This window comes from Mustela nigripes, chromosome 8, assembly GCF_022355385.1.
Source record: "Mustela nigripes isolate SB6536 chromosome 8, MUSNIG.SB6536, whole genome shotgun sequence".
Classification (NCBI taxonomy): Eukaryota; Metazoa; Chordata; class Mammalia; order Carnivora; family Mustelidae; genus Mustela; species Mustela nigripes.
This window is the reverse complement of record NC_081564.1, coordinates 30,126,576-30,150,830: the sequence shown is the minus strand read 5'-3', so window position 1 is coordinate 30,150,830 and position 24,255 is coordinate 30,126,576. Positions and strand designations below refer to the sequence as shown.

General features: G+C 36.7%; 1 protein-coding gene across 1 annotated transcript in view; it reads left to right on the top strand.

Moving 5' to 3' along the window:
- Nucleotides 1–23,690, top strand: part of RNMT (RNA guanine-7 methyltransferase) — a 30,652-nt gene extending 6,962 nt beyond the window's left edge. The window contains exons 4-11 of the mRNA XM_059409124.1: nt 1,101–1,226; nt 4,496–4,611; nt 5,483–5,664; nt 6,168–6,332; nt 8,887–9,004; nt 16,932–17,033; nt 18,777–18,810; nt 22,259–23,690. Coding sequence (XP_059265107.1) covers nt 1,101–1,226; nt 4,496–4,611; nt 5,483–5,664; nt 6,168–6,332; nt 8,887–9,004; nt 16,932–17,033; nt 18,777–18,810; nt 22,259–22,296 — 881 coding nt within the window. The 3' untranslated portion in view covers nt 22,297–23,690. The remainder of the gene's footprint in view (nt 1–1,100; nt 1,227–4,495; nt 4,612–5,482; nt 5,665–6,167; nt 6,333–8,886; nt 9,005–16,931; nt 17,034–18,776; nt 18,811–22,258) is intronic.
- Nucleotides 23,691–24,255: the final 565 nt, after the last annotated feature.

The following is a 24,255-nucleotide window of genomic DNA, read 5'->3' as shown; positions in this document are numbered from 1 at the left end:
ACCTGGGTACTCTGTTATGCTTTTTTTTTTTAAGATTGATAGCAGAAAGTTAAATATAGAACATTTGTGCTTCTATTGAAATTATTTTAAGGTCCTATGGACAGTGAAAGCCAGAAATATTCATATAGAATATATATATATATATATTTTTTTTTTTTTTAGATTTTGTTTATTTATTTTAAGAGAGAGAAAGCAGGTGGTGGGAGGCAGAGGGAGAGGGAGAAACAGCCTTTCCGCTAAGCAGGGAACTTGACCCAGGCTTGATCCCAGGACCCCAAGATCATGACCTGAGCCAAAGTTAGATGCTTAACTGACTGAGCCACCCAGGCTCCCTGTGAATATTTTAGCAGTCAAAATGGTACACACATGAAATAGGAAATGTTAAACACAGAGTAATAGAGGAAGAGTAGATCTACAAATTTGTATTATATCAGGTTTTAGAATTGCTGAATACTTCAGTTGTCTAAGAATACTAACATGCCTTTAACTGATATTTGAACCATTTGACTATTGATGTATGGGGTCCTACTAATACTATTCATTGGTTATCAAGGTGATTTGGTAGATTGGGATGAAAGATTTCATTTTTTTGGAGTGCTTTAAGAATTTTCATCACAGTAAAATTGAGAGGTATGTATAGTTTTTGGACTAGTTCTTGTATTGGTTTTGGTGGTAAGCCTGACATCTTTTATAAAAGTCAGGCACTCTTATTATTCCATAATTATTTTGAATTAGTTAGGTATATTATAAGCTAAATGTTTAGTTTTTAGAAAGAGAATACTACAAAAAGTGAGTAATTTTTTTTCATATGAACAAGTGTTGAACTTCCTTGTATTAATTAGAATTTAAAATGTCTGCTATTCAGTGTTTAGTCAAATTCTAAAAATAATCTTCACAAACCTATATGAACTTTCTAAAATATCAGACATATATTCTGATATAAATGAAATGTTCACCAGAAGTTATGAATTAACTACATAAAAGAACATGTAATAGTTTATAATAATGTCAGGCAGGTGTTAGTAGGTATTAGGTGTAACAAACAGTTCATGCTGTAGTAAAAATGGAGAAATGATTATTATGACATTTTTCTCTTTTAGGGGAATTTTTAGAAAAGGTACGACAGAAAAAAAAACGTGATATCACTGTTTTGGACCTGGGATGTGGTAAAGGTGGAGATTTGCTCAAGTGGAAAAAGGGAAGAATTAACAAGCTAGTTTGTACAGGTAAGATAATAATGACATGGGAAAGAATAATTTGTGATCCATCAGGTAATTGGAAAATAAACAGAATCTCAGTATCACATGACACTAAAATATCTTAGAAGAAGATATCTGTGGCTGTGTTTGAGATGGGTGTTTTTTCAAATGAGTTTTGAGATTTTACTGATGGTGTTACATAGTATAGTTAATGAGCCCAGGATAACTTGTCCTCCCTAAAAGGAGGGAAGTAATCAAAGGTGGAGTCATGTAGTCATGTGTAAAGCACAAACTTGAAACTTCCACTGGGCAAAGATAGGACAGTTTCATCATCAAAAAGAATAGTGATTTCAGTGGATTGAAACACATCAAATAAAAGAAAAAAACCTGTTGTTCACCCTTGGAGTAAGCTAGGAAACTTATTCATCATTCTGCAATTCATAAATTAATGGTTGGGGTATCTTCCTTACCCGATGTGAACTGTATTTCAAGATGACCAAATGGTTGAAAAGGGAAATTCCACTCTATTAAAAACTCAGAATGAATAAGTGCAGTAGCACTGATGAAAGTCACTATTTTCCATCTTTGATGAAATGATAGATCTAAGCAACAATCATAAAAAGTTGCTAAAGCTATTAGGTGAGAGAGGTTGATGGAATTTAGTAACTGAATGAATCAAGCACCTGAACCCACTAATCAGCCTAATACTAAAGTGGGACAAGCAGATGTTATATTCTTCCAATGAGGTGAAGTACATACCACCTGTGAAGTTACCTAAATTAGCACTTAACTTTTTTGGTTTTATAAACACTGTATACCCTTATTTTTAAGATTGGGGACCACAGGGGCTCCTGAGTGGCTCACATGGTTAAGCCTCTGCCTTTGGCCCAGGTCATGATCTCAGGGTTCTGGGATCGAGCCTCGTATCAGGCTCCCTGGTCAGCGGGAAGCCTCCTTCCCCCTTGCTCTCTGCCTGCCTCTGCCTGCTCGTGATCTCTCTCTCTCTCTATCAAATAAATAAATAAAATCTTTAAAAAAAAAAAAAAAGATTGAGAACCACAGAAAGGTACTGTATATGTGGCTATAGCTATTGATTATAGAAATTAAAATTGAGAATTAAAATAGTATTTTTATTCATTAAAACATAAAGTTTAGCAAGAAGACTGGCACTTAAAATATTTTTCCAAATACTTTTAGAGTCTGGAATAATAGGAGACAACTGGGTTTTCATACCTGTTTCTGCATTCACTGTGTTGAGATGTGTTATTTGAAAAGTAGTTGTAAGATGAAGGGCTACTTTAACAGTCCTTTCAGATAATTGAGCATATTCATATTTCATACTGTATCCAAACTTCACAGGTAGTAGTTCCTTAAAGATAGTTACAATGTAGCATCTGAATCTGTGTCAGTGAAATTTTTGTATTCTATTATACTTAAATCCATTGGTCTGTCTTGTGCTTTGAATGGATTTTCTGCCCTGCAAGATTTTGTGATATTTGGAAAATAATGTTCACTAAAGTTATGGAGATCTTCTAAATGTTGACATCAAGAAATCACATTTTTTTAATATTAACGCCAATCAGAAAAGTTTTGAGTATTGGGAAGACACCCAGCCCATGGTGGTAGAAGCAAGTGTTTCAAGTTGTAATTCTCACTTGAAATCTCACTTGATTCATTTTCAAGAAAATGTCTGCCAGATTATAAAGTCTAAATAACCAGTTTGTCTGTCAGTGTTGCTTTCAAGTGAAAACACTTGACTGTGAAAAAAAAAAAACAAAACAATGAGATACCACCTCACACCAGTCAGAATGGCTAAAATTAACAAGTCAGGAAATGACAGATGCTGGCGAGGATGCAGAGAAAGCGGAACCCTCATACACTGTTGGTAGGAATGCAAGCTGGTGCAACCACTCTGGAAAACAGCATGGAGGTTCCTCAAAAATTTGAAAATAGAGCTACCCTATGACCCAGCAATTTCACTCCTGGGTATTTACCCTAAAGATAGAAACGTAGTGATCCAAAGGGGCATGTGCACCCGAATGTTTATAGCAACAATGTCCACAATAGCCAAGCTATGGAAAGAACCTAGATGTCCATGAACAGATGAATGGATAAAGAAGATGTGGTATATATATATATACACACACACACACACACACACACACATACACAATGGACTACTATGCAGCCATCAAAAGAAATGAAATCTTGCCATTAGCGACAAAATGGATGGAACTAGAGGGTATTATGCTTAGCGAAATAAGTCAGACAGAGAAAGACAATTATATGATCTCCCTGATATGAGGAAGTTGAGATGCCACGCGCAGGGTTTGGGGACTAGGAAAAGAATATATGAAACAAGATGGGATCGGGAGGGAGACAAACCATAAGAGACTCTTAGTCTCACAGAACAAACTGAGGGTTTCCGGGGGGAGGAGGGGAGGGAGAGGGTGGTGGGTTATGGACATTGGGGAAGGTATGTGCTATGGTAAGTGCTGTGAAGTGTGTAAACCTGGCGATTCACAGACCTGTACCCCTGGGGCTAATAATACATTATATGTTAATAAAAAATAAAAAATTATATAAAGAAAAAAAAGTGGCCAGTATAGCTCACAACACAGTCACACCAGTCCTGTTCAGACTTCACTAGGGAGCACAGATGTTCTGTTACTTTCCATTTCATTACACAGAATATTAAAAAAGAGCCAAGACTTAATAAAATCAACTGTTACTGCTTTATCAAGAACATTTTAAAATGAAATTGGTTTTTCCTCCATGCTAGTTTATAATAGTGAAGAAGATATCAAGTATTACCTGTATCATTTGGTACACTACTAGCTTGTATTCATGATAAGGTGCCAGCTTTACTTTCCAGTGCTTTTGCAACATCATTGCAAATCCCACCACAGGAAAAAGCAAGTAACTTTTTATTAAGAAAAAATAAACTTGATATTTTCAAAGCTGGGCCTTGATATTTTCAAAGTTGGGCCTATAGTTTACATTTTATAATTCAAATTGGAGTCTAAACTTTCTGCATTTAACTTGGAATAAGCATTTAAAAATCATGGTAGAACTTTTCTGTTATCACTATCTATTGAGAGGGCTTTTTATCTTTTTGAAAAATAATAAGGCACTTACATTAGAAGAGATACTTTTTGTTTTAAAGGAAATAGACCTTTTTTGCTCTTACTAAGGATAGATTTCTTGCTAAATGTCTAGATTTGAACCATCTTAGCATTTACATCTTATCTCTGTGGGCCTTTGTTGCCAGTTACTAACGCCTGTCCTACTTCCAGATATTGCTGATGTTTCTGTCAAACAGTGTCAGCAGCGGTATGAGGACATGAAAAATCGTTGTCGTGATAACGAATATATTTTCAGTGCAGAATTTGTAACTGCTGATTGTTCAAAGGTACGGAATGTTTTTCAGTTTGTCAATTTATGTTTAATATTTTTAGTTTGGCTGAGTGATGTGTTTAAAAAGCAGTTAGTTCTTTTAGAATGTACTTTGAAACACTATAAGTCTCAGGACATGTATTTTCAGTTTCAGCTAGAAATTCTATTAATGATAAATTTCCTTAGATGACCCACTGAGTACTTCTGGGGGATTTTTACTTCTAGTAATCTGAAGTTTAGAAATCATTTGTTGCTTTTCTATTCAGACAAGATTTATTTTCCAGTATTTTAAAATAGAACTGAACTTACATTTTGTTTACCTTGTGATTTATTAGGGTAGTTTCCCAATGTATCAGAATCTGATGTTTTGCACTTTCCACTTGTTTCTGAATTTCTTAACTATAAAGTTTAATAATTACAGAGGCGTTATGAAAGTGAGAAGGAAAAATGGTAGTATACTGCTAGAATGTTGGAAACCTTTAAAAACACTGGCACTTTTAAAAAGTATCCCAAAGGCCAGCTTTGTGAGTGTTTGGTTTTTTTAAATCACAGTTATTGTTTGATATTTTACTTTAGCCTTGAAGTAAAGCCAAATAAAAGCATCAACTCTTTTAAATGTCATATTTGGTTGATAGATTTTGAAACATGATTTCATCCTTAGTTTTTAAATTACCTTGAAAATGGGAATCAAATTCTGTTGAACCAGAAGGAAAAGATCATTTCATTGTGGACCTCATTATACATAATGAGAGAAAGAATAGGTAGTTGGGAGGACATATCTACTTTATTTTAAGGACCCTAATTCTAGAAATTAATTGGCAAAAAAGTTTTTATATTGTAGTTAACATCAAAATCCTGACCCATTTTAATTTTTAATTTTGTTTCAGGAACTTTTGATTAACAAATTTCGTGACCCAGAAATGTGCTTTGACATCTGCAGTTGTCAGTTTGTCTGTCATTATTCATTTGAATCCTATGAGCAGGCTGACATGATGCTCAGAAATGCTTGTGAGAGACTGAGCCCTGGAGGTTATTTTATTGGTACTACTCCCAATAGCTTTGAACTAATGTAAGTGCTTTTGATATATTGTTGTTTATAAGATACTCAGAATTAGGCTTATTGTAAAGTAGCAAATGTTTATCAGAAATAGAGTTCATAAAACATGCCATGTTGATCTTATAAGGGCTGAATACTTTGATAATGTATTTGAGTAGATACTCAACATTTAAGGTTAAAACGTAGATTTACAGATGAATCTTTAAAACATCTTTATGGGTAAATTGGAGACCTATGCTATACCCAGCCAGAGGCTGTAGTGCTACTCAAAGACGTAACTAGTAGTCACGATAATGAAGTGAAGCCTGTTTCCAGCCTAATTTTATTAGTGAGCATGTGAATGATCTGTTAATGTATTGCTTCTTAAAAGTAGTTCAGATCCAGTTAAAAAGCTGATCAGGTATCTTTTTAAAATTGCATCTTGTAGTTTTTTCACATGCATAATCTTATCAGAATAAGTCTGAGCTAATAAAGCTTTAATCTTTTTATTTTGGTTTGGGGATAACCTTTAATAGAAGACGCCTTGAAGCTTCAGAAACAGAATCATTTGGGAATGAGATATATACTGTGAAGTTTCAGAAGAAAGGAGATTATCCTTTATTTGGCTGCAAATATGACTTCAACTTGGAAGGTGTTGTGGATGTCCCTGAATTCTTGGTCTATTTTCCATTGCTAAATGAGTAAGAATGTCATTAATCTGTTACTTTTCTCTTTTTGCCTTAAGAGAAAGAAACAAAATTAGTATTTTTGTTCATTCCTTATTTTAAATGGAAACCAAAGAAAAAGTATAGCCTTGTAAAAAGAAAAAAGAGAAACTAACCTCAAGCTCAGGTTTATGCCGTAGCTTCTTATACCTTGCTTATTTAGTTTTCTTTTAACCATGGAATTACTTTATCCTGTAGATAAGAAAGGGAGACTTTGTTGTTGCCTTCATCTTGTGGCAGAAAATACCTGGCATTGAAAATAGTGAAATGTATTTTTTTAAACTGTTAGTAACTTTGTAATATAAATGAGTCTTCATAAAGCAAAACTCCTCCTTTGATGAGGATAGGTATTGAAAGTTGTTTTACATTTCACTATAGCTTTGAACTTTCGTACGTCACATAGGCAGTGTTGATAATAAGATCCTGATTCAAGAATGTATTCCACTCATGCACCTGGTTCTAGGTGTCCTCTAGCCACTCAGGTGCCTTTAAAATGAAAGATTTTTTTAAATGCTAGGAAGCCCTAGCAATTTTTGTACTTAATTTGCTTAATGGTGATACTCATGTATAGTCACAAATCATCACTATAATATAAATTTTTTAAAGACTATTTAACAGTTACACATTCAGTGAGACAGGATCTGAAAAATGCATAGGATTCTGAGATATTCTTTTGCAGTTTTATTAAACTGAACAAAAACATAGTTAGCTTTTGTATGGCAAAGCTATTCAAATTGGACAAATTGAGTCTTAGTTCTTTGTAATTTTGCTATTTCTAAGGTGTACAACTTGATTTTATTTCTGAAGGCTTATTTTGGAGACTTATGGTAGAAAGTGAACTGCCTAGAATAAAAGAGACTCTTAACTTACATTGTCTTTCCAAGAAGGGTTAATTCAAATTATGGGGAGCACTGTCTTACATATGCCTCTTACATACGTATCCCAGTGGCTCTCACACATATTCTTTTTCATTGTCCTTGCATCTCATAAGCCTTCTTGTTGACTATTTAAGAGTTATTTTCCCTTCATCTCCTCCTCTACCTTCTACCTGAGATAATCCTCCAGACTCCTTATGTTGTCAACAAATACAGATACTATAAACTTTGACAAATGCAGTAGGAAAAAAACAGTATAACAGGGAGATCTCATGTAATTGAGTTATTTAAGGAATCCACCTGTGAAGAAGTGATGTTTAAGTCAACATCTAAAGGATGAAAAGAAGTTTGCCAGTTGAAGACTAGAAGGGAGAATGTTCCAGGTATAGGGACAATATATGTGAATGAGCTGAAGGCAAACCATTGTGTGGGTTGTAAGGAATCGGGGCCCAAGTGGCGCAAGATGAGACAGCATTGTTATTATTATTTTTTAAAAATAAGGTCTGTGCCCAGTGTGGATCTTGAACTCATGACCCTGAGATCAAGAGTCACATACTGTGTAGTTGTATGGACTGAGCCAGCCAGGTACCCCAAGGAACCATTTCTTATAGATGAGTGCATTAGAGGCCATGCAAAAGGCTTTTGAATTGTGTTCTATTAAGTGGGCTAGAAAGCCACTGCAGGGCATAGATGAGGGAAGTGACATGTATGTATTTTTTTGAAAGCTCAGTCTGGCTGTAGTTGGAAAATTCATTGAGGGAGAATAAGAATGAAAGCAGGGAAACAAGCAATGTAGTATAGCTTAGTGGTGGTGATAGTTAAAGCAAGATGGTGGCCAATGAAGTGTTAAGAACTTCTTGAAGAATATTTTATAGGTAAACAGAGGATGTAGTGATGTGTGCAACATTGGAAAGAGGATGGTGGCATGGAGAACTCTGAGGTTTCTGGCCTGAATCATGAGATAGATTTACTAAAGTAGCAAAGATTGGCAGAACAGTCTAGTGGGGTTCAGCCTTGATTTGGAAGTTGGAGAATACCTGTGACGCATCCTGGTGGAGATTTCTAGGAAGCAGTGGAATAAATGAGATGACAAGAGAGAGCTGAGCTACAGATGACTGTTGGCATGCTGTGTGAAGTCAGGAAAGGGAAAATGAGTAATGCTCTGGGCCAAACTTGAGAACATTAGAAGTTAGGTAAAAGAAATTTGTAGAACAAACTGTGCAGAAGCAGCCCAAGATGTGGTTTAAAAATTAATACTGATCTTGTCAGAGAATCAAAGAGATGAAAGAGGCTCTTTTAAGAAGGAATGGTAGCTGTCCTTAATGCCACTGTGAGGGATCAAGTTAAATAAAATGGAATTAATAGAAAAGTGTTCCTTATAGATGTTCATCCCCATCTCATAGCTTTCATTTTATTTCCTGACCTATTTGTTACAGTAATAGAGTTTCCTGTGACCCACTGAGATTTAGGATGCATGTTATCTTATAGATGTAATTATTGGCAAGTTACTCTTCGTTCATTTTGTATTCTCCTGTTGTGAATTTATAATAGTTTTTTGATGATCCCCAGACATTGTCACTGTTATGTGAAAGTAAACTATAGAGGAATTATAAATATTTTGGAAACATTTTCATTAAGTAATCTGTTTTGGACAGAATGGCAAAGAAGTACAACATGAAACTAGTCTACAAAAAAACATTTCTGGAGTTCTATGAAGAAAAGATTAAGAACAACGAAAATAAAATGCTGTTAAAACGAATGCAGGCCCTAGAGGTAGGTGTTTAGAAAAGTTTAAACATTCCAGGTCTCGGTAAACTTGTTTGACTGTTTCTGGGATTCCTTTCAAGGCTATATAGATGCTCAATATTTATATAAATCGCAGATTATTTTGTATCACTATAGACTCTTCAGCATCTAGGACAGAGCTCATTACAGAAACTTTCCTTGGTGGGTACTCAGGAAATACTTGAATGAATGAAAGAGTGAGTGAGCAGTGTTTCCATCAAATTCTATTTTCTGGATAGTATTGCTTTTAAATAGGATTTCTTAACCTTAAGGCTATTGGCATTTTAGACTTTAATTTCTTTGTTGTTGGGCACTATTCTATTCACACTAGGACATTCAACAACATCTCTAGCATCTGTTGACTAGATTTTAGTAGCACCCCTGCCCACAGTTGTGACATTCAAAAATGACCCCAGACATTACCAAATGTCCCCAGGGGTGCATTATTGCACTACTTCTTCACAGGATTGCCCTTTCGTTAACATTACTCATTTAAAAATCTTCCTGGCCAGCGTCTATGTTGAGATCATACCATGCCTAATTTTGTTCTTTGCTGACTATCTGGCAAAATTCTGGTCTTTTAGACTATATTGTTGCTGGGACCTGCTTCTGGACTCCTTCGTGCTTTCCCTAATTGTAGCAATGACAGTTTCTATTCAGGTTTTAAATATAGTGGATAGCCATGGACTAGTTTTCCTTACGTCCTTTTTCAATATTTAATTAGTCTAAAATGGTGAGTGAACATTTTTATTTTATTTTTAGATTTTTTTAAATTTTTATTTATTTGACAGAGAGATCACAAGTAGGCAGAGAGGCAGGCAGAGAGAGAGGGGGAAGCAGGCTCCCCACTGAGCAGAGAGCCCGATGTGGGGCTCAATTCCAGGACCCTGAGATCATGACCTGAGTCGAAGGCAGAGGTTTCACCCACTGAGCCACCCAGGCGCCCCAACATTTTTATTCTTGATCAACAGGATCATATTAATCAACTGATCATTGAACTTCTTCAGAGAGTTCATTCAACTTAGAATTTTTTTAGAGTACTTTAAGCATACTCTTTATTTTGCTAATTACCCCACAAAGTAGGCAAAACAGTGACCATCCATATTTTAAAATGGGCAGTCTGAGGCCCAGAGAGGATATGTGACTTGTTCAAGGTTACAAAGCTATTAACCTTCATACTTTCTTTAGTTTATATAGGTGATTTTATTTTTAAAGATTTTATTTATTTATTTGACAGACAGAGATCACAGGCAGGCAGAGAGGCAGGCAGAGAAAGAGGAGGAAGCAGGCTCCCCACCAAGCAGAGAGCCCGATACAAGGGCTCAATCCCAGGACCCCGGGATCAGGACCCGAGATGAAGGCAGAGGCTCAACGCGCTGAGCCACCCAGGCGCCCTGAGGAAGCGTCCATTTTAAATCCTAAATTATTTTTTGAAAACATTAAACCACTAAAATGTTACATTCATCATTAGTTGTATTTCCTATATTTTAGAATTAAGAATATTTGTATTTACTTTATGTTAGCAGGAGAAGCTTGTTTTTATTTTGAGGGAGAATAGAAAACTAGAAAAAGTGTGTGTATACAAATCAACACACACACACACACGCCTGTAGGGTGTCGTCTTTCCTGGTGCTTTGCATGTACTAAAACATGTACTTAAACAGCAAACAGCCGAATTTAGTATCTGAGCTTATTGTAGGATGCATATAAAGAAAGAGGAAAGAGAAGATAGTAAAGTAGACATTTCCGGATCATTTTCTTCAAAACTGATCAGGGAGATCTGGGTGTAAACTGAGTCCTTGCCAGCGGATTTGCTGCAAAAAGACAAAGTAATTAAAAAGAATATGTAAGCTTTGTAGAATAAATGGTTGTTAAAAATATTAAGTATTCTATATAGTTCATTCTGTTCTGATGTACATGTATTACAGAGCAGTTCATTTCATAGTATAAGGGGATGCTACTTGAAATGGTTTAAAAACAATGCTTGAGCCAGGCGCCTGGGTGGCTCAGTCATTAAGCACCTGCCTTCGGCTCAGGTCATAATTTCAGGGTCCTGGGATTGAGTCCTGCATCAAGTTCTCACTCAGCGGGAAGCCTGCCTCTCCCTCTCCCACTCCGCCTGCTTGTGTTCCCTCTCTTGCTATCTCTCTCTGTCAAATAAATAAATAAAATATTTTAAAAAAATAAATAATAATTGAGATAATTTGAATAAACATTTGACCAACTTAACCTTAACAACAAATCAGTGTGTGTGTGTGTGTGTGTGTGTGTGTGTGTGTGTGAAATATGGAGACTGCCCATAATTTGGAGACTGGGTTATTTTCGTTACCTTCTTGAACTCCTAGTGTTCTCTCTTGACTCAAGTTTTTATCTGTATTTTGTTTCTTTAAGTTTTTTGGTTTTTTTTTTTAAGATTTTATTTATTTATTTGACAGAGAGAGATCACAAGCAGGCAGAGAGGCAGGCAGAGAGAAAGGAGGAAGCAGGCTTCTGCTGAGCAGAGAGCCTGATGCCAGGCTCGATCCCAGGACCCTGAGATCATGATCTGAGCCGAAGGCAGCGGCTTAACCCACTGAGCCACCCAGACGCCCCTTAAGTTTTCATTTTAATCACCAAGTGCTCATCAGGACAAGTGTACTCCTTAATCCCTGCCCATTGTTTCACCCATCCGGCCCATCTATCTTTCCTCCGGTAACCATCCATTTGTTTTCTGTAATTAAAAGTCCATTTCTTGTTTTAGTTCTTCCTTAGTGATTTGGATCCCTTTTATTTCTTTTTGTTATCCGATTGCTATGGCTAGGATTTGTAGTACTATGGTGAATAAAAATGGTCAGAGTGACCATACTTGTCTTGTTCCTGACCTCTTAGGGAAAAGGCTTTCGGTTTTTCCCCATTAAGGATGATGTTGGCTTTGGGTTTTCATATATGACCTTTATTCTGTTGAAGTAGGTTCCCTCTAAACCTACTTTGTTGAGGGTTTTTAGCATGAGTGGATGTTGTACTCCGTCAGATGTGTTTTCTGCATCTATTGAAATGATCATGGTTCTTATCATTTCACTTATTGATGTAATGTATCACAACTGATTCATTTACCCCAGGAGTAAATCCCACTGAGCCTGGTGAATGATTTTTTTAAAAATGTATTACTGAACCCAGTTTGCTAGTATTTTGTTGAGGATTTTTGTGTCTATATTCATCAGAGGTATTGGCCTGTAGTTCTTTCTGTGTGTGTGGTGTCTATCTGGTTTTTGTATCAGGGCAATGCTGGCCTCATAGAATGAATTTGGAAGTTTTCCTTTTCTGTTTTTTAGAATAGTCTGAGAAGTATAGATATTAACTCTTTTTTAAATGTTTAATAGAATTTGCATGGAAGCCATCGGTCCTGGACTTTTGTTTGTTGGGAGTTTTTTGATGACTGATTCAATTTCTTTGCAGGTTCAAATTTTCTATTTCTTCCTTTTTCAGTTTTGGTAGTTTATAGATTTCTAGGAATTGGTCCATTTCTTCTTAGCTGTCCAATTTTTGGCATATAATTTTTCATAATGTTCTCTTATAATTATATTTCTGTGGTGTTTGTTGTTACTTTGCCTTCCTCATTTGTAATTCTGTTTATTTGGGTCCTTTTTCTTCTTGATGAGTCTGGCTGGAGGTTTATCAGTTTTACTGATTTTTTTCCAAAGAACCAGCTTCTAGGTTCATTGCTTTTTGTTTAGCTATTTTTTTAGTTTCTGCGTCATTTATTTCTGTTCTGATCTTTATTATTTCCATCCTCCTGCTGATTTTAGGTTTTGTTTGTTGTTCTTTATCTAGATACCTTAGGTGTAAGGTTAGGTTGTTTATTTGAGAGTTTTCTTACTTCCTGAGGTAGGCCTGTATTGCTATAAGCATCCCTCTTAGAACCGCTTTTGCTGCATCCCAAAGGTTTTGGACTGTTGTTTGTTTTCATTTACTTTTTTTTTTCTTTTATTTCCTGGTTGACCTGTTCATTGTTTAGTAGCATGTTATTTAACTTCCCTTCATTTGTGGTCTTTACACATTTTTTTTTGACTTCTAGTTTCATAGCATTCTGGTCAGAAAAGATGCATGGTATGACTTTGATCTTTTTTAAATTTCTTGAGGCTTATTCTGTGGCTTAATGTGCAGTCTGTTCTGGAGAATGTTCCATGTATACTTGAAAAGAATGTGTATTCTGCTGTTTTAGGATAGAATGTTCTGAATATACCTGTTAACTCCAACTGGTCGGCTGTGTTATTCAAAGCCATTGTTTCCTTGTTGATTTTCTGTTTAGATGATCTGTGCATTGATATAAGTGGGCAGTTAAAGTTACCTACTATTATTGTATTTTTATCAGTGAGTTCCTTTATGTTTGTTATTAATTGTTTTATGTATTTGGGTGCTTCCATGTTGGGGGCGTAAACATTTACAATTGTCATAATTCTTTGGGGATTATCCCCTTTATTATTATCTACTGCCCCTTTTGGTCTCTTATAGTCTTTGTTTTGAAATATATTGCACATTGGGGAGGGTATGTGCTGTGGTGAGCACTGTGAATTGTGTTGGACTGATGAATCACAGACCTGTACCCCTAAAACAAAAAATACATTGTATGTTAATTTTAAAAAAATTTATTTTTTGCAATATAAGTACTGCTACTACTATCTTTTGACATCCACTGGTATGATAAACGTTTCTCCATCCCCTCACTTTCTTTTTTTTTTTTAAAGATCTATTTATTTTACTGTGTGTGTGAGAGAGAGAGAGAGAATGGGAAGTAGCGAGGGGCAGAAGGAGAGGGAGACAGAATGCCAAGCAGACTTCTTGCTGAATGTAGAGCCTGATATGGGGCTTAATCCCAGTACCCAAGATCTTGACCTGAGCCAAAACCAAGAGTCAGACACTCAATAGACTGTGCCACCCAGGCACCCTTCCATCCCCTCACTTTAAATCTGTAGGTGTTCTTAGGACTAAAATGAATCTCTTGTATGCAGCATATAGATGGATCTTGTTTTTTATCCATTCTCTTACCCCATGTCTTTTGATCGGTATGTTTAGTCCATTTCCATTCAAAGTAATTATTGATGGATATGTATTTGTTGCCATTTTATTATTTGTTTTGTAGTTGTTTCTAGAGATTTTCCCTGATCCTTTCTTCTCTTTCTTTCATAGTTTGCAGGTTTTCTTTAGTAATATATTTGGATTTCTTTCTTTTTATTCCTTGCATATTAGTGGTTTTGACGTGTGGTTACCATTACATGTGTATATAGCATCTTCTGCATATAGCAGTCTATATTAATTTGATAGTTAAGTTTGAACCCATTCTTTACTTTTCCCTGGTTTTAGGTATATGGTGTCCAGTCTTATATCCTTTTATTTTGGAGAGTTCCTTGACTGAATTTTTACAGAAACATTCATATTTACTGCTTCTGTATTTCCTACTTTCATACTGTTATTTTTGGTCTTTCTTTTCCACCTGAAGAATCCCCTTTAATATTTCTTATAGGGCTGGTTTAGTGGTCACAGACTCCTTTAGTTTTGTTTGTCTGGGAAACTCTTAATCTGTCCTACTGTTCTTAGTGGTAGCTTTGCTGAATAGAGTATTCTTGGCTACTGATTTTTCCCATTCAGTATTTTTCAGTATGTCATTCCACTCCCTTTTGGCATCGAGTTTCTATGGAAAAATCTCCTGCTAACCTTATGGGTTTTCCCCTCTAAGTTAATGACTCCGTTTATCTTGCTGCTTTTAATATTTTTCCTTCATTACTGTATTTTGCAAATATAATTATAGCATGCCTTGGTGTGGATCTGCTTTTCTTGATTTTAATGGGGGTTCTCTGTGCTTCTGGATCTGCATATTTGCTTCCTTCCCCAGAGTAGGGAACTTTTCAGCTGTTAATTTCTTCAAATAAATTATCTGCCCCTCTCTCCTTCTAGGACACCTATAAATGTTACTATGAATGAATGTTACTATGTTTGATGGGGGTCCCTGAGTTCCCTAAGTTTATTTTTGTTCTATTTATTTTTTCTCTTTTGTTCAGCTTGATTATTTTCCACTGCTATGTTTCTGGGTCATTAACTTGTTCCTCTGCTTCTTTCAGCCTGCTGTTCATTCCATTAAGCATGTTTCTCATTTTGTTTCTTAATCCCTTTATCTCTCTGTTATTCCTTATATGTGTTAATGGTCTCACTGATGTCCTCTATTCTTTTCTCAAGTCAAGTGAGTATTCTTATGATCATTACTTTAAATTCTCCATCAGGCATGTGCTTGTATCTTTTTCACTTAGATCTCCAAACACGGCCTTGTCCTATTATTTTATTTGGGACAAATTTCTCTTCTTATTTTGTCTGTGTCTCTCTGTGTTTGGAAAGTTAGCTACACCTAGTTCTGAGGATAATGGCTTTAGGAAGAGAGGTTCTCTAGTTCTCTGCTGTGTAGTGCCCCTTGGTCCCCAGGGCCTGGTGTGTGCAGGAGTGTCTTCAGTTTGTGTTTTGTGTGCTATGCTGTTGTGTCCTGATTTCTCTGTCCTTTAGGCTAGTCATCTGCAGAGGCTGTCTTTGCCTGTTGTGAGCAGTATTTGTTCCCTGGCTTGAATGTGTGTTTTATCAAGATATGCTCTGGTCTGCTTGTGAGATAGGACTTCTTGCTCTGCTGCTGGAACTGAGGCCCTGCAAAACACCTAGGTAGGCAGATATGTGGGTACGGGTTTGGGCCCGTTTTCTGTGGAGGGGGCCCACCACAGTGGGACTGAGGCAAGGGTTCTTGGGAAGGGCCATTCCACCAGAGTGTAGGCAGGGTCGGATGGTCTTAAGCAGTTTAGATAGTGAATGTTCACAAGCACTGGTTCCTGCAGGTGGCTAATGTTTATGCTGAGGGACCATGAAGCGAAATGATGCCAGCCAGTTCCTTTATTCTTGGAGGAGTCTCTGATCATTGTCTCTCTGGGGCATGTTCTGAGATGAGCAGTTAACCTTCCCACTGTGTGTCTTCCCCAGGCACTCTTCAGATTGCTCTTTCCATGTTATATGTCTGCAGGCTGTTTCTGTGCTTTTTCTTCAACAGCAGCCCCAGTGTCCTCCTCTGAGCTCTCCCAGAGCCAAACACACCAACCAGTCTTTAAGCCTTGCTGGTTGCAAGAACTCGGGAAGTTCAGGCCCTCTTGCTTTCCAAGCCAAGTACTATGAGTATTTGTTTTCCCCGTATGTTTCCCTGTGTATTGGTCTGTTTCTCATCCTTCTCAGTGACTGCAGCTCCCTCCCCACCAGAGTGGCCACCATCTGCTTTTCCCAAACTGTCTCTCTGCATTTTCTACCTTTTCTCTACCTTCAGTTGTAGAGTTTGTTTTACCAGTCTTCAGACTGATTTCTGGGGTATTTAGGATGACTTGATAGTTACTTTGTTGAATTCATAGTATGAGGTGTGAGCCTCTGGGCCTCTTAACTCCACCACCATCTTCCCCCAGGACTTTGAGTTTTTCATTTGTATTATTTATAATTTCTGTTCATGTTTCTGATGGCTGGTACATCACCATAATGTTTAAATTAATATTTAGCTCTTTTGATAATAACTTCCTTCAGCTTTGTGTCAGAACAGAAAATATCTTTCCCTGGGAGTCAGGGAGATGCAAGTGTTTGCTGCAGTGGTCCTTGGAGGTGATTAAATAAATGGTACAGTTTTGTCTAACTATAAATATTCTATGATTATCATCAAAGTTGACTGTTGATAACAGCTGCTTTGTTAGGAGAGGATCCCCTTCTCCCATTTTTTTTTCTGTATTTCAAAAGTATGTGTGGTCTGTATTGCTGAAATAATACTTAAGGATTATTTTCTTAATTATTTTTTTCTGTGACTTCCTGTTTTTACTTCTGAATTATAAGTTTCATTTAATTTCCTAACTAGGAATTTCACTTGCTTCCCTAGCCATATCCAGCAAATGAGAATTCCAAACTTGCCTCTGAGAAGATAGATGACTATGAACATGCAGCAGAGTACATGAAGAACAGTCAAGTAAGGTTACCTTTGGTAAGTTTTCACGTGTAGCGTGTTTTCTAGAAAATGAAAACCAAAAGCTCATGTTTTATGGAAACTTACGAAATTATTTCATTGGTTTACAAATCAGATACATGTCAGTATATTTCCCCTTTTTAGAAACAGAATAGAAAAGGAATTATGTCAGTACTGAGAATGGAGTGATAAGGCTGGGGAGAAAGTTACAAGTTGATTGGAGAGTTTCTTTCTATGTCATTATGTCTTTTTTTTTTTTTTTTAAAGATTTTATTTGTCTATTTGACAGAGATCACAAGTAGACAGAGAGGCAGGCAGAGAGAGAGAGAGGGAAGCAGACTCCCTGCTGAGCAGAGAGCGGGATACGAGACTCGATCCCAGGACCCTGAGATCAGGATCTGAGCCAAAGGCAGCGGCTTAACCCACTGAGCCACCCAGGCACCCAGTCTATGTCATTATGTCTTAACCTAGGCACTGCTGACTCATTATGTTCCATAGATAAAATTCATGGGCTCATGAACTTACATGGAGAAAAACTACATCTCCATTTTCACTGACTTCTGCATGGAAGTTCACGCTTTCTTTAATTAAGAATGCAGTAGTACCAAAATGGTATTAGATATAGCTGTGACTTTGCTATCAATAGAAATTACAGATATTTGCATAACACATATCCAGGGATATCTTAGACTATCGTTTATATTCATCACTTCTTCAGAATTGTATCAGTTACTCTGTCTTGTTAGTGTATGTGCAAAGCAGCATATATATGACTATATAAACTTGTTTTTTAGTATTTTGGTAACTATTTTAAACATAATTTATTTCCTTTGAATGATACGTATTTTGTGATTCCTTTGTAAAAGAATGAAAAATCTTATTCCCTCCTCCTATGCTACTAGATGTTTCAAGATAGGTTTTTTTATTTTTTCATTTTCCAAATTAAAAATATAAGTAGATGCTTTTTCTAGTTACACACATGCACAAGTACCCTCTTTACACAAATTCACCCTTTGGTTGAGAATCAGTGGTTTAGAGAATTAGGCAAAAGGACAAAATTTAGAGGATAACATTAAAATCTCATTGATTTCTTTTACATATTTAGTTCACAATAATAGTAACATTAAATTATGTGTATAGTTGGCGCTTGGGCAGTGTGGGGGTGATTCCCCATGTAGTCAAAAGTAAACCTATAACTTTTGACTCCAGACTTTAATAATAACTAATAGCTAACTGTTGACCAGAAGCCTTCCAATATCATGATCAGTTAATTAATACATATTTTGTATATGTATTACATGCTGTATTCTCACAAAAATGTAAGCTAGAGAAATGTTATTAAGAAAATCAAAAGGAGGGGCATCTGGGTGGCTCAGTGGGTTAAGCCTCTGCCTTTGGCTCGGGTCACGATCCTAGGGCCCTGGGATCGAGCCCTGCATTGGGCTCTCTGCTCAGCGGGGAGCCTGCTTCCCTCTCTCTCTGCCTGCCTCTCTGCCTGCTTGTGATCTCTGTCTGTCAAATAAAATCTTTAAAAAAAAAAAAAGAAAAAGAAAAAAGGAAAAAGAAACACATTTAGATTATTTTATTTGTTGAAAAAAATACACATATAACTATAGCTGCATAATTCAAACCTGTGTTGTTCAAGGGTCAACTTATATTTATAGTGAAGTGGGGGTGTTTGGGCACTTCTGTCCAGTATTGAAAAATAGGCATTTATGTACTTATATATTCAATCTAAAAATGTTCTTTTTTTAATTTCAGGGAACCTTAAGTAAGTCAGAGTGGGAAGCCACAAGTGAGTATATCATCAACATAGATTAACTGACATTTTCAAAGATTGTTTCAGAGTGATCGTTAAAATTTGAAAACTTGGGAATTTTTCTAACACATATTAGGGTGTGTGTGTTTATGTTTACATAGAATCCCTATGTATTTTAACTCCCCCTTTCTTGCACAGCTGTTTAGTGCCAAGAGAAAATATATGCAGGATGTTCCTTAATATAAACTTTCATGAGCATTCTTAAACATTTTCATTGCTTACTCATTACTACATAACCATCTGTATTTGCTACCTTTACCTCAGATTTCTGTTGGAAATTCTGGCTTATAGAACACTACGACGTATTTTGTCTAGCCACTCTGACATTGACAACAAAGGCATAATTAATAGGTACTAGAACATTTAGTGAAGCAGCAATGAGCAGGATATTTTAAAGGGATGTGTGATTGGGAAGGGCCTGGTATGGAGACATGCTAAAGTGAGGTGCCTGTCTTTGGAAGAGAAGTCAGAGGCCTGGCAAATCTGTGAAGTCCCGTGGATGTTGAGGAAGTGAAAGCCCAGACCCTCAGTGTTAAGATGATGATAATACCTTTATATGACTGCCATGAGGACATAAAAAGTAGTTTTTTTGTTCATTTAAGTATTTGTTAACTCTGTTGAAGGCATAAGTGGTAAATCAGAGACAATCTGTTTGATCAAGGTTGAGTATTACATAAACTTCTTTGAAAGGGCTTTGGGGGAATAAAATACAATAGAGTTGTAATCTCTACTTTCCAGATGTATACTGTCTAATGGAAGAAACAGACACAGATAAAGGCAGTACTAGGCAAACTGAAGTGCTGAAGTTTCTATAATGGGGAAAAGAGATGAAGGCGAGAGTAAGGAAAAGCAGTAAAATCTGGAAAATAGAAATAGCTGATAGAATTGAGTAACACGTGCTCAAGCATGACTGGAGAGTTTTCATATGTTTCAACTCATTTAATCCTCACAAATTTAGGGGTAGGCTACTTTTTGTAGTATCTTCACAGATTAAAGAAAGCACTTCGATAACTTGTCTGAGGTCTCAGAGCTTACCCAGGTGATTCATACTTGTAACCATGGCCTCATGTGTGAAAGGATTGTGCTAGGACTTCCTGAATTGAAGAGAGAGGAGAAGGAAAGAACACAAATAGAGCCAGTATGTTGAGCCTGTCTGTCTCAGAATATTGCTACCCTTAGTGGAAATTGGATTAGAGGACCAACAGACTGGGAAATGTATGCGTAAACCTGTACATTTCATTCTTCATTTCCATCTTCACTTCTAGAGTGGAGATGGCACAGTTATCTTAGATAGCCTGCCACTCCCAAAGTATGATGTAAGGAAAACAGCTTTGGTCACAAGTAGTGCTGGTGGTACTAGCTGTAGTTTAGAAAAATGCATTTCTGTACCTTAGTGTGGAGTTTAGTGATAGCATGCAGCTGGATAAATTAGATGCCCCCCAGACCAAGGATGGAGGTGGCTTAGAGAAGTGAAAAGCAGTAGGCAAGGAACAGTGGTCACATTGCAGCCAGGATCCAGTTTGTCCAGATCAGTGTGTTCTTTGATGAATTACACTCTTCTAAACTGGAGGGCTCTGTGGACTGCATCTTTTCTGGTGTCATAGCCTAATAAGTTCAAGAAGCTATACTTCAAACTCCTGCTGGTCTAATTGTTAAGTTCAAGCTCCTATTACCAGAACCTGCTGCTCCTCTAGAAGATTTTTTAAATGGGAGAGGAACATGAAGAATTGTTGCCGATTGGCTTTTTTTTTTTTTTTTAAGATTTTATTTATGAATTTGAGAAAGAAAGAGAGAGAGAGAAAGCATGAGATGGGGGAGGGTCAGAGGGAGAAGCAGACTCTCTGCCAGTGACGCAGGGAGCCCAATGTAGGACTCAATCCGGGGACTCCAGGATCATGACCTGAGCCGAACACAGTTGCTTAACCAACTGAACCACCAAGGTTCCTGCTGATTTGCTTTTAGAAGTGGTTCAGTGTTTATTTCTTTAAATCCCAATTGATAGGCCTACATGGAAGGCATTTTATATGAGTGAGACTTTCAGAATGTTTGAGTTAGAAAGGAAAGAATTTATTTATTGCTGATCTGAATTCAAACATTGCATCTGAGTGGTTTTTAAATGACCCTAGATTTAAGGTAGGTGAGGGCTGCTGGGTTGTTTGCAGTAGGTACTAGTGTTTGGGGTGCTTTTGGCAAGGTTGGACTGCAGAGGGATTGCTTGGATTGAGGGCCACGTTAAATAATGCTGTCTGCTCCTGAGTCTTGTGACATGCTTGTGAATGTCTTGGACTGCTTTGCCTTCTTGTCTTCCAGAAGAATCTACCATGTTGATATCACCCTGCCTGTTCTCTGTTCATCTGTCTACTGTATTGCCAGCAATGTTTCATTTCTCCTAAAAAAAAAATTGGGAGCTCGTAGATAAGAAACAAAATAGCATTACTAAAATAGCATTTTGGAAAGACTGGTATCTTACTCCTGGACAGGTTGAGGAGAAAGCTAGAGGATTGGGAGGTTTTTACATGATCTGCAGTCATTCATCTGCACCCTGTTCAGAAGTTAACTCAGAAAGGGAGGGCACCAAGGTACATGGCCTACTATCTTGACTTACTGACTGAATGTCCTAGTGTACATGCTAAACATCCTTGTGATGTTCTGAGGATTTGTCATTTTTTCAGGTGTTTGCTTACCATAAAATTTATTAATATCTTATTAGAAGATGTAATAGGTTTGAACTTCAGTGTGATCCAGAATGAGGAATTATAGATGCACTTAGATCTCTTTGAGTGAACACATGCCAAAGCAGGAAATTATATTTAAGGGAGAGAATTCTTGGGACTGGAATATCACTGTTAGGGCCAGATAAATACCTCTAAGCATCAATTATCATGTAGCTTTTGGCTCACTTTCCTTATCAGTCCTTACAGTAGAACAGTTGGATAATTGGATGAATTTTAACTTGCTAGTTACGTATGTTCCTTATAATTCTTATTAATTTTTACCCCCAAATAGAAAATCTAGGTAACCAATGCCAGAAATAATCATGGTAGTGCGGTTATTCTACCTGTTGCTCCAGATAAAAAGAATTAAGTTGTAAGATTTTTTAGTTTTAATTTTCTTTGCCTTTATACTTTTAATTTTTCTTATCTCAAGCTGTTTTTAGAGATTTTTAGAACCGTTGAATTGGCTTTCTCAAGATCTATATTGTCACTGAGTATTGTAATACATGGATATTTGTTTTTCAGGTAAATAGCTATGACCCCGTCATACTTAAGTATGACTCAGAATAATTGAGGACTCTTAGAAATATTGGGATTTTTTCTCTCAGAAACTTGAGAATTTTCACCAAATTCCAAACAGGACTGAAATTGTTCTGTTTAGCCCACAGATATGAGAAATCAAACTCTAATTTGTATTATTTTCTTTTTAGGTATTTACCTGGTTTTTGCATTTGAGAAGCAGCGGTGAGCACATACGCAGTAGTCCCAGGACAGCTGTGTCCCGTCCTGTGCAGATTTGAATGCTCCATCCCTGACAACTTTCTCTTTGTTTGTCGTAATTACTCTAAATGTGCAGGATGCTGCCGGAAACTCCAATGTGTAAATTCAACATTTGCTGTCTGTGACAGATGAACTTTTGTGTGTGTATATAAGAATGAGTTGGGACCTTTGTCTTTAAAAATCTATTTTTAAGTAATGTTCTAAGAATTCCATTTGCCTCGCTACTCTCCTAGCGCATAAAAATTATAGTATGACTTGTTAGATTTGCTGAACTCTTTCCACAGTGCTCTGATTTGTTCAATGTTCGTTTACAGTATTAAATTCATTGCCCTTGTAGAATTGCTGAGGGAGCATACTGGTTTATGGGGGTTTGTGCTCGTTTCTGTAGTTCTGTTATCTAGTGTTTTTCAAGATTAAATGGATTGTGTTCTGTACAATTAATTGAATGTGCTCAATATATATCGCTAAAGTTGTATGTTTAAAACAAAATTTTAGATGGCCACGAAAGTTTTTTACCTAAAATTTTAGCCAGTTACTACATTTCATTATAAATACTAACTACTTTATTTGCTAATATGATCTAATTCTGGAACTGGTTAGAATGTTTTATATACCAGCATAAAATTGTTTCAGATTTTAGGGGCTTTATCTTAAGAATTTCCTTCCATAGCAATTAATGTTTCTAGTTATCAAGAATGTAATTAGACAGATTTCCCTTTCTTCATTGAATGAAAATGCCGTAGTTGTTTTTCCACGACTTAATGAAAACCTGTCCCGTGTGAACCTGTTGCACATTTTCCTCAGAGAGATGTATGGAACTGCAATAGGAGGGTTCAAGGAAGGTGAAAGGAAGCTGAAAAGCAGACTTCAGATGAATTCTCCCTGACGTTAGATACAGCTTACCGGCACTATGTGCTGTGTTCCTCCCCTTCAGCCCCAAGAGAAGCGGTACCTGCTCTTGCATTACAACATCATACTTTGTGCAGTAGGCTCCAGCATCCCATCACCGCTCAGAACTTGAATTTGCCATTTCAGAACTGTTGACTCTTTCCAGCCCTGGCTTCTTGCTTGACTTCTCTTCCAAAACTGACACCTAAGTGAACCCTTGTCCTTACTTTACATTTTACTGTTTAAAAAAACTTTCCAGTATTTAGGTGTAGTGAAACAAAGAACAAAACAGAGCAACTATTGCATATTCTTCTAAAAATCAGTTATTTAATGCATGGATTTAAAAGACATTACTTTCTGTAATTATCCAGAGTACTTGTTTAAAACTTGAGGTTTCTTAATTTGTTTATGTATGTTGATTATTCACAGTGTCAGAATAACAGACCTTTTAGCAAGAGAACACAGGTTACCTAATATCTGTTTCTTGTGTGTTTGTCAATCTCCATACTGTTACCAGTTTATAAAAGTTAAGTCTTTTAGCCTTAGTGGTGGTTTGCTATAAGTCGTTTGAGGAAATAAATAATAGTATTTCTGACTATGGTGGCTGCTGTTAGCTAACAAAGGTTTGGTAATGGTGCTGGGAGGTGGGGATGGTGAGCTCTTAGTGTTACATACACACCCAGGTTTATTTTAATTCTGGGGGAAGTTCCAGAAAGTATTTTAATAGTTTGATAGAGGATATGGCTTCTTTATTATTTCCTATCATCATTTTCATTTAATGGTCTTGGCTAATTTTAAGCAAGTAATAAAACATTTTTAGACTCTTGCCCTTTCCACCCCATGGATGACTTGTGGGAGAGAAGGATCCCCTGAAGGATGGAGTGATTGGTGGTAATACAAAGCAGAAAAGGATGGTGGAGTCCCCCGGGACCTTCACTGAACGGGTAGAAAGGAGTAAAGGAAACCCAGGTGGAACGAGCCAGTGTCTTCGCTTGGAGCGAAGCAAGCTGTTGGGTGTACAGGAAGCACATGAGCCACC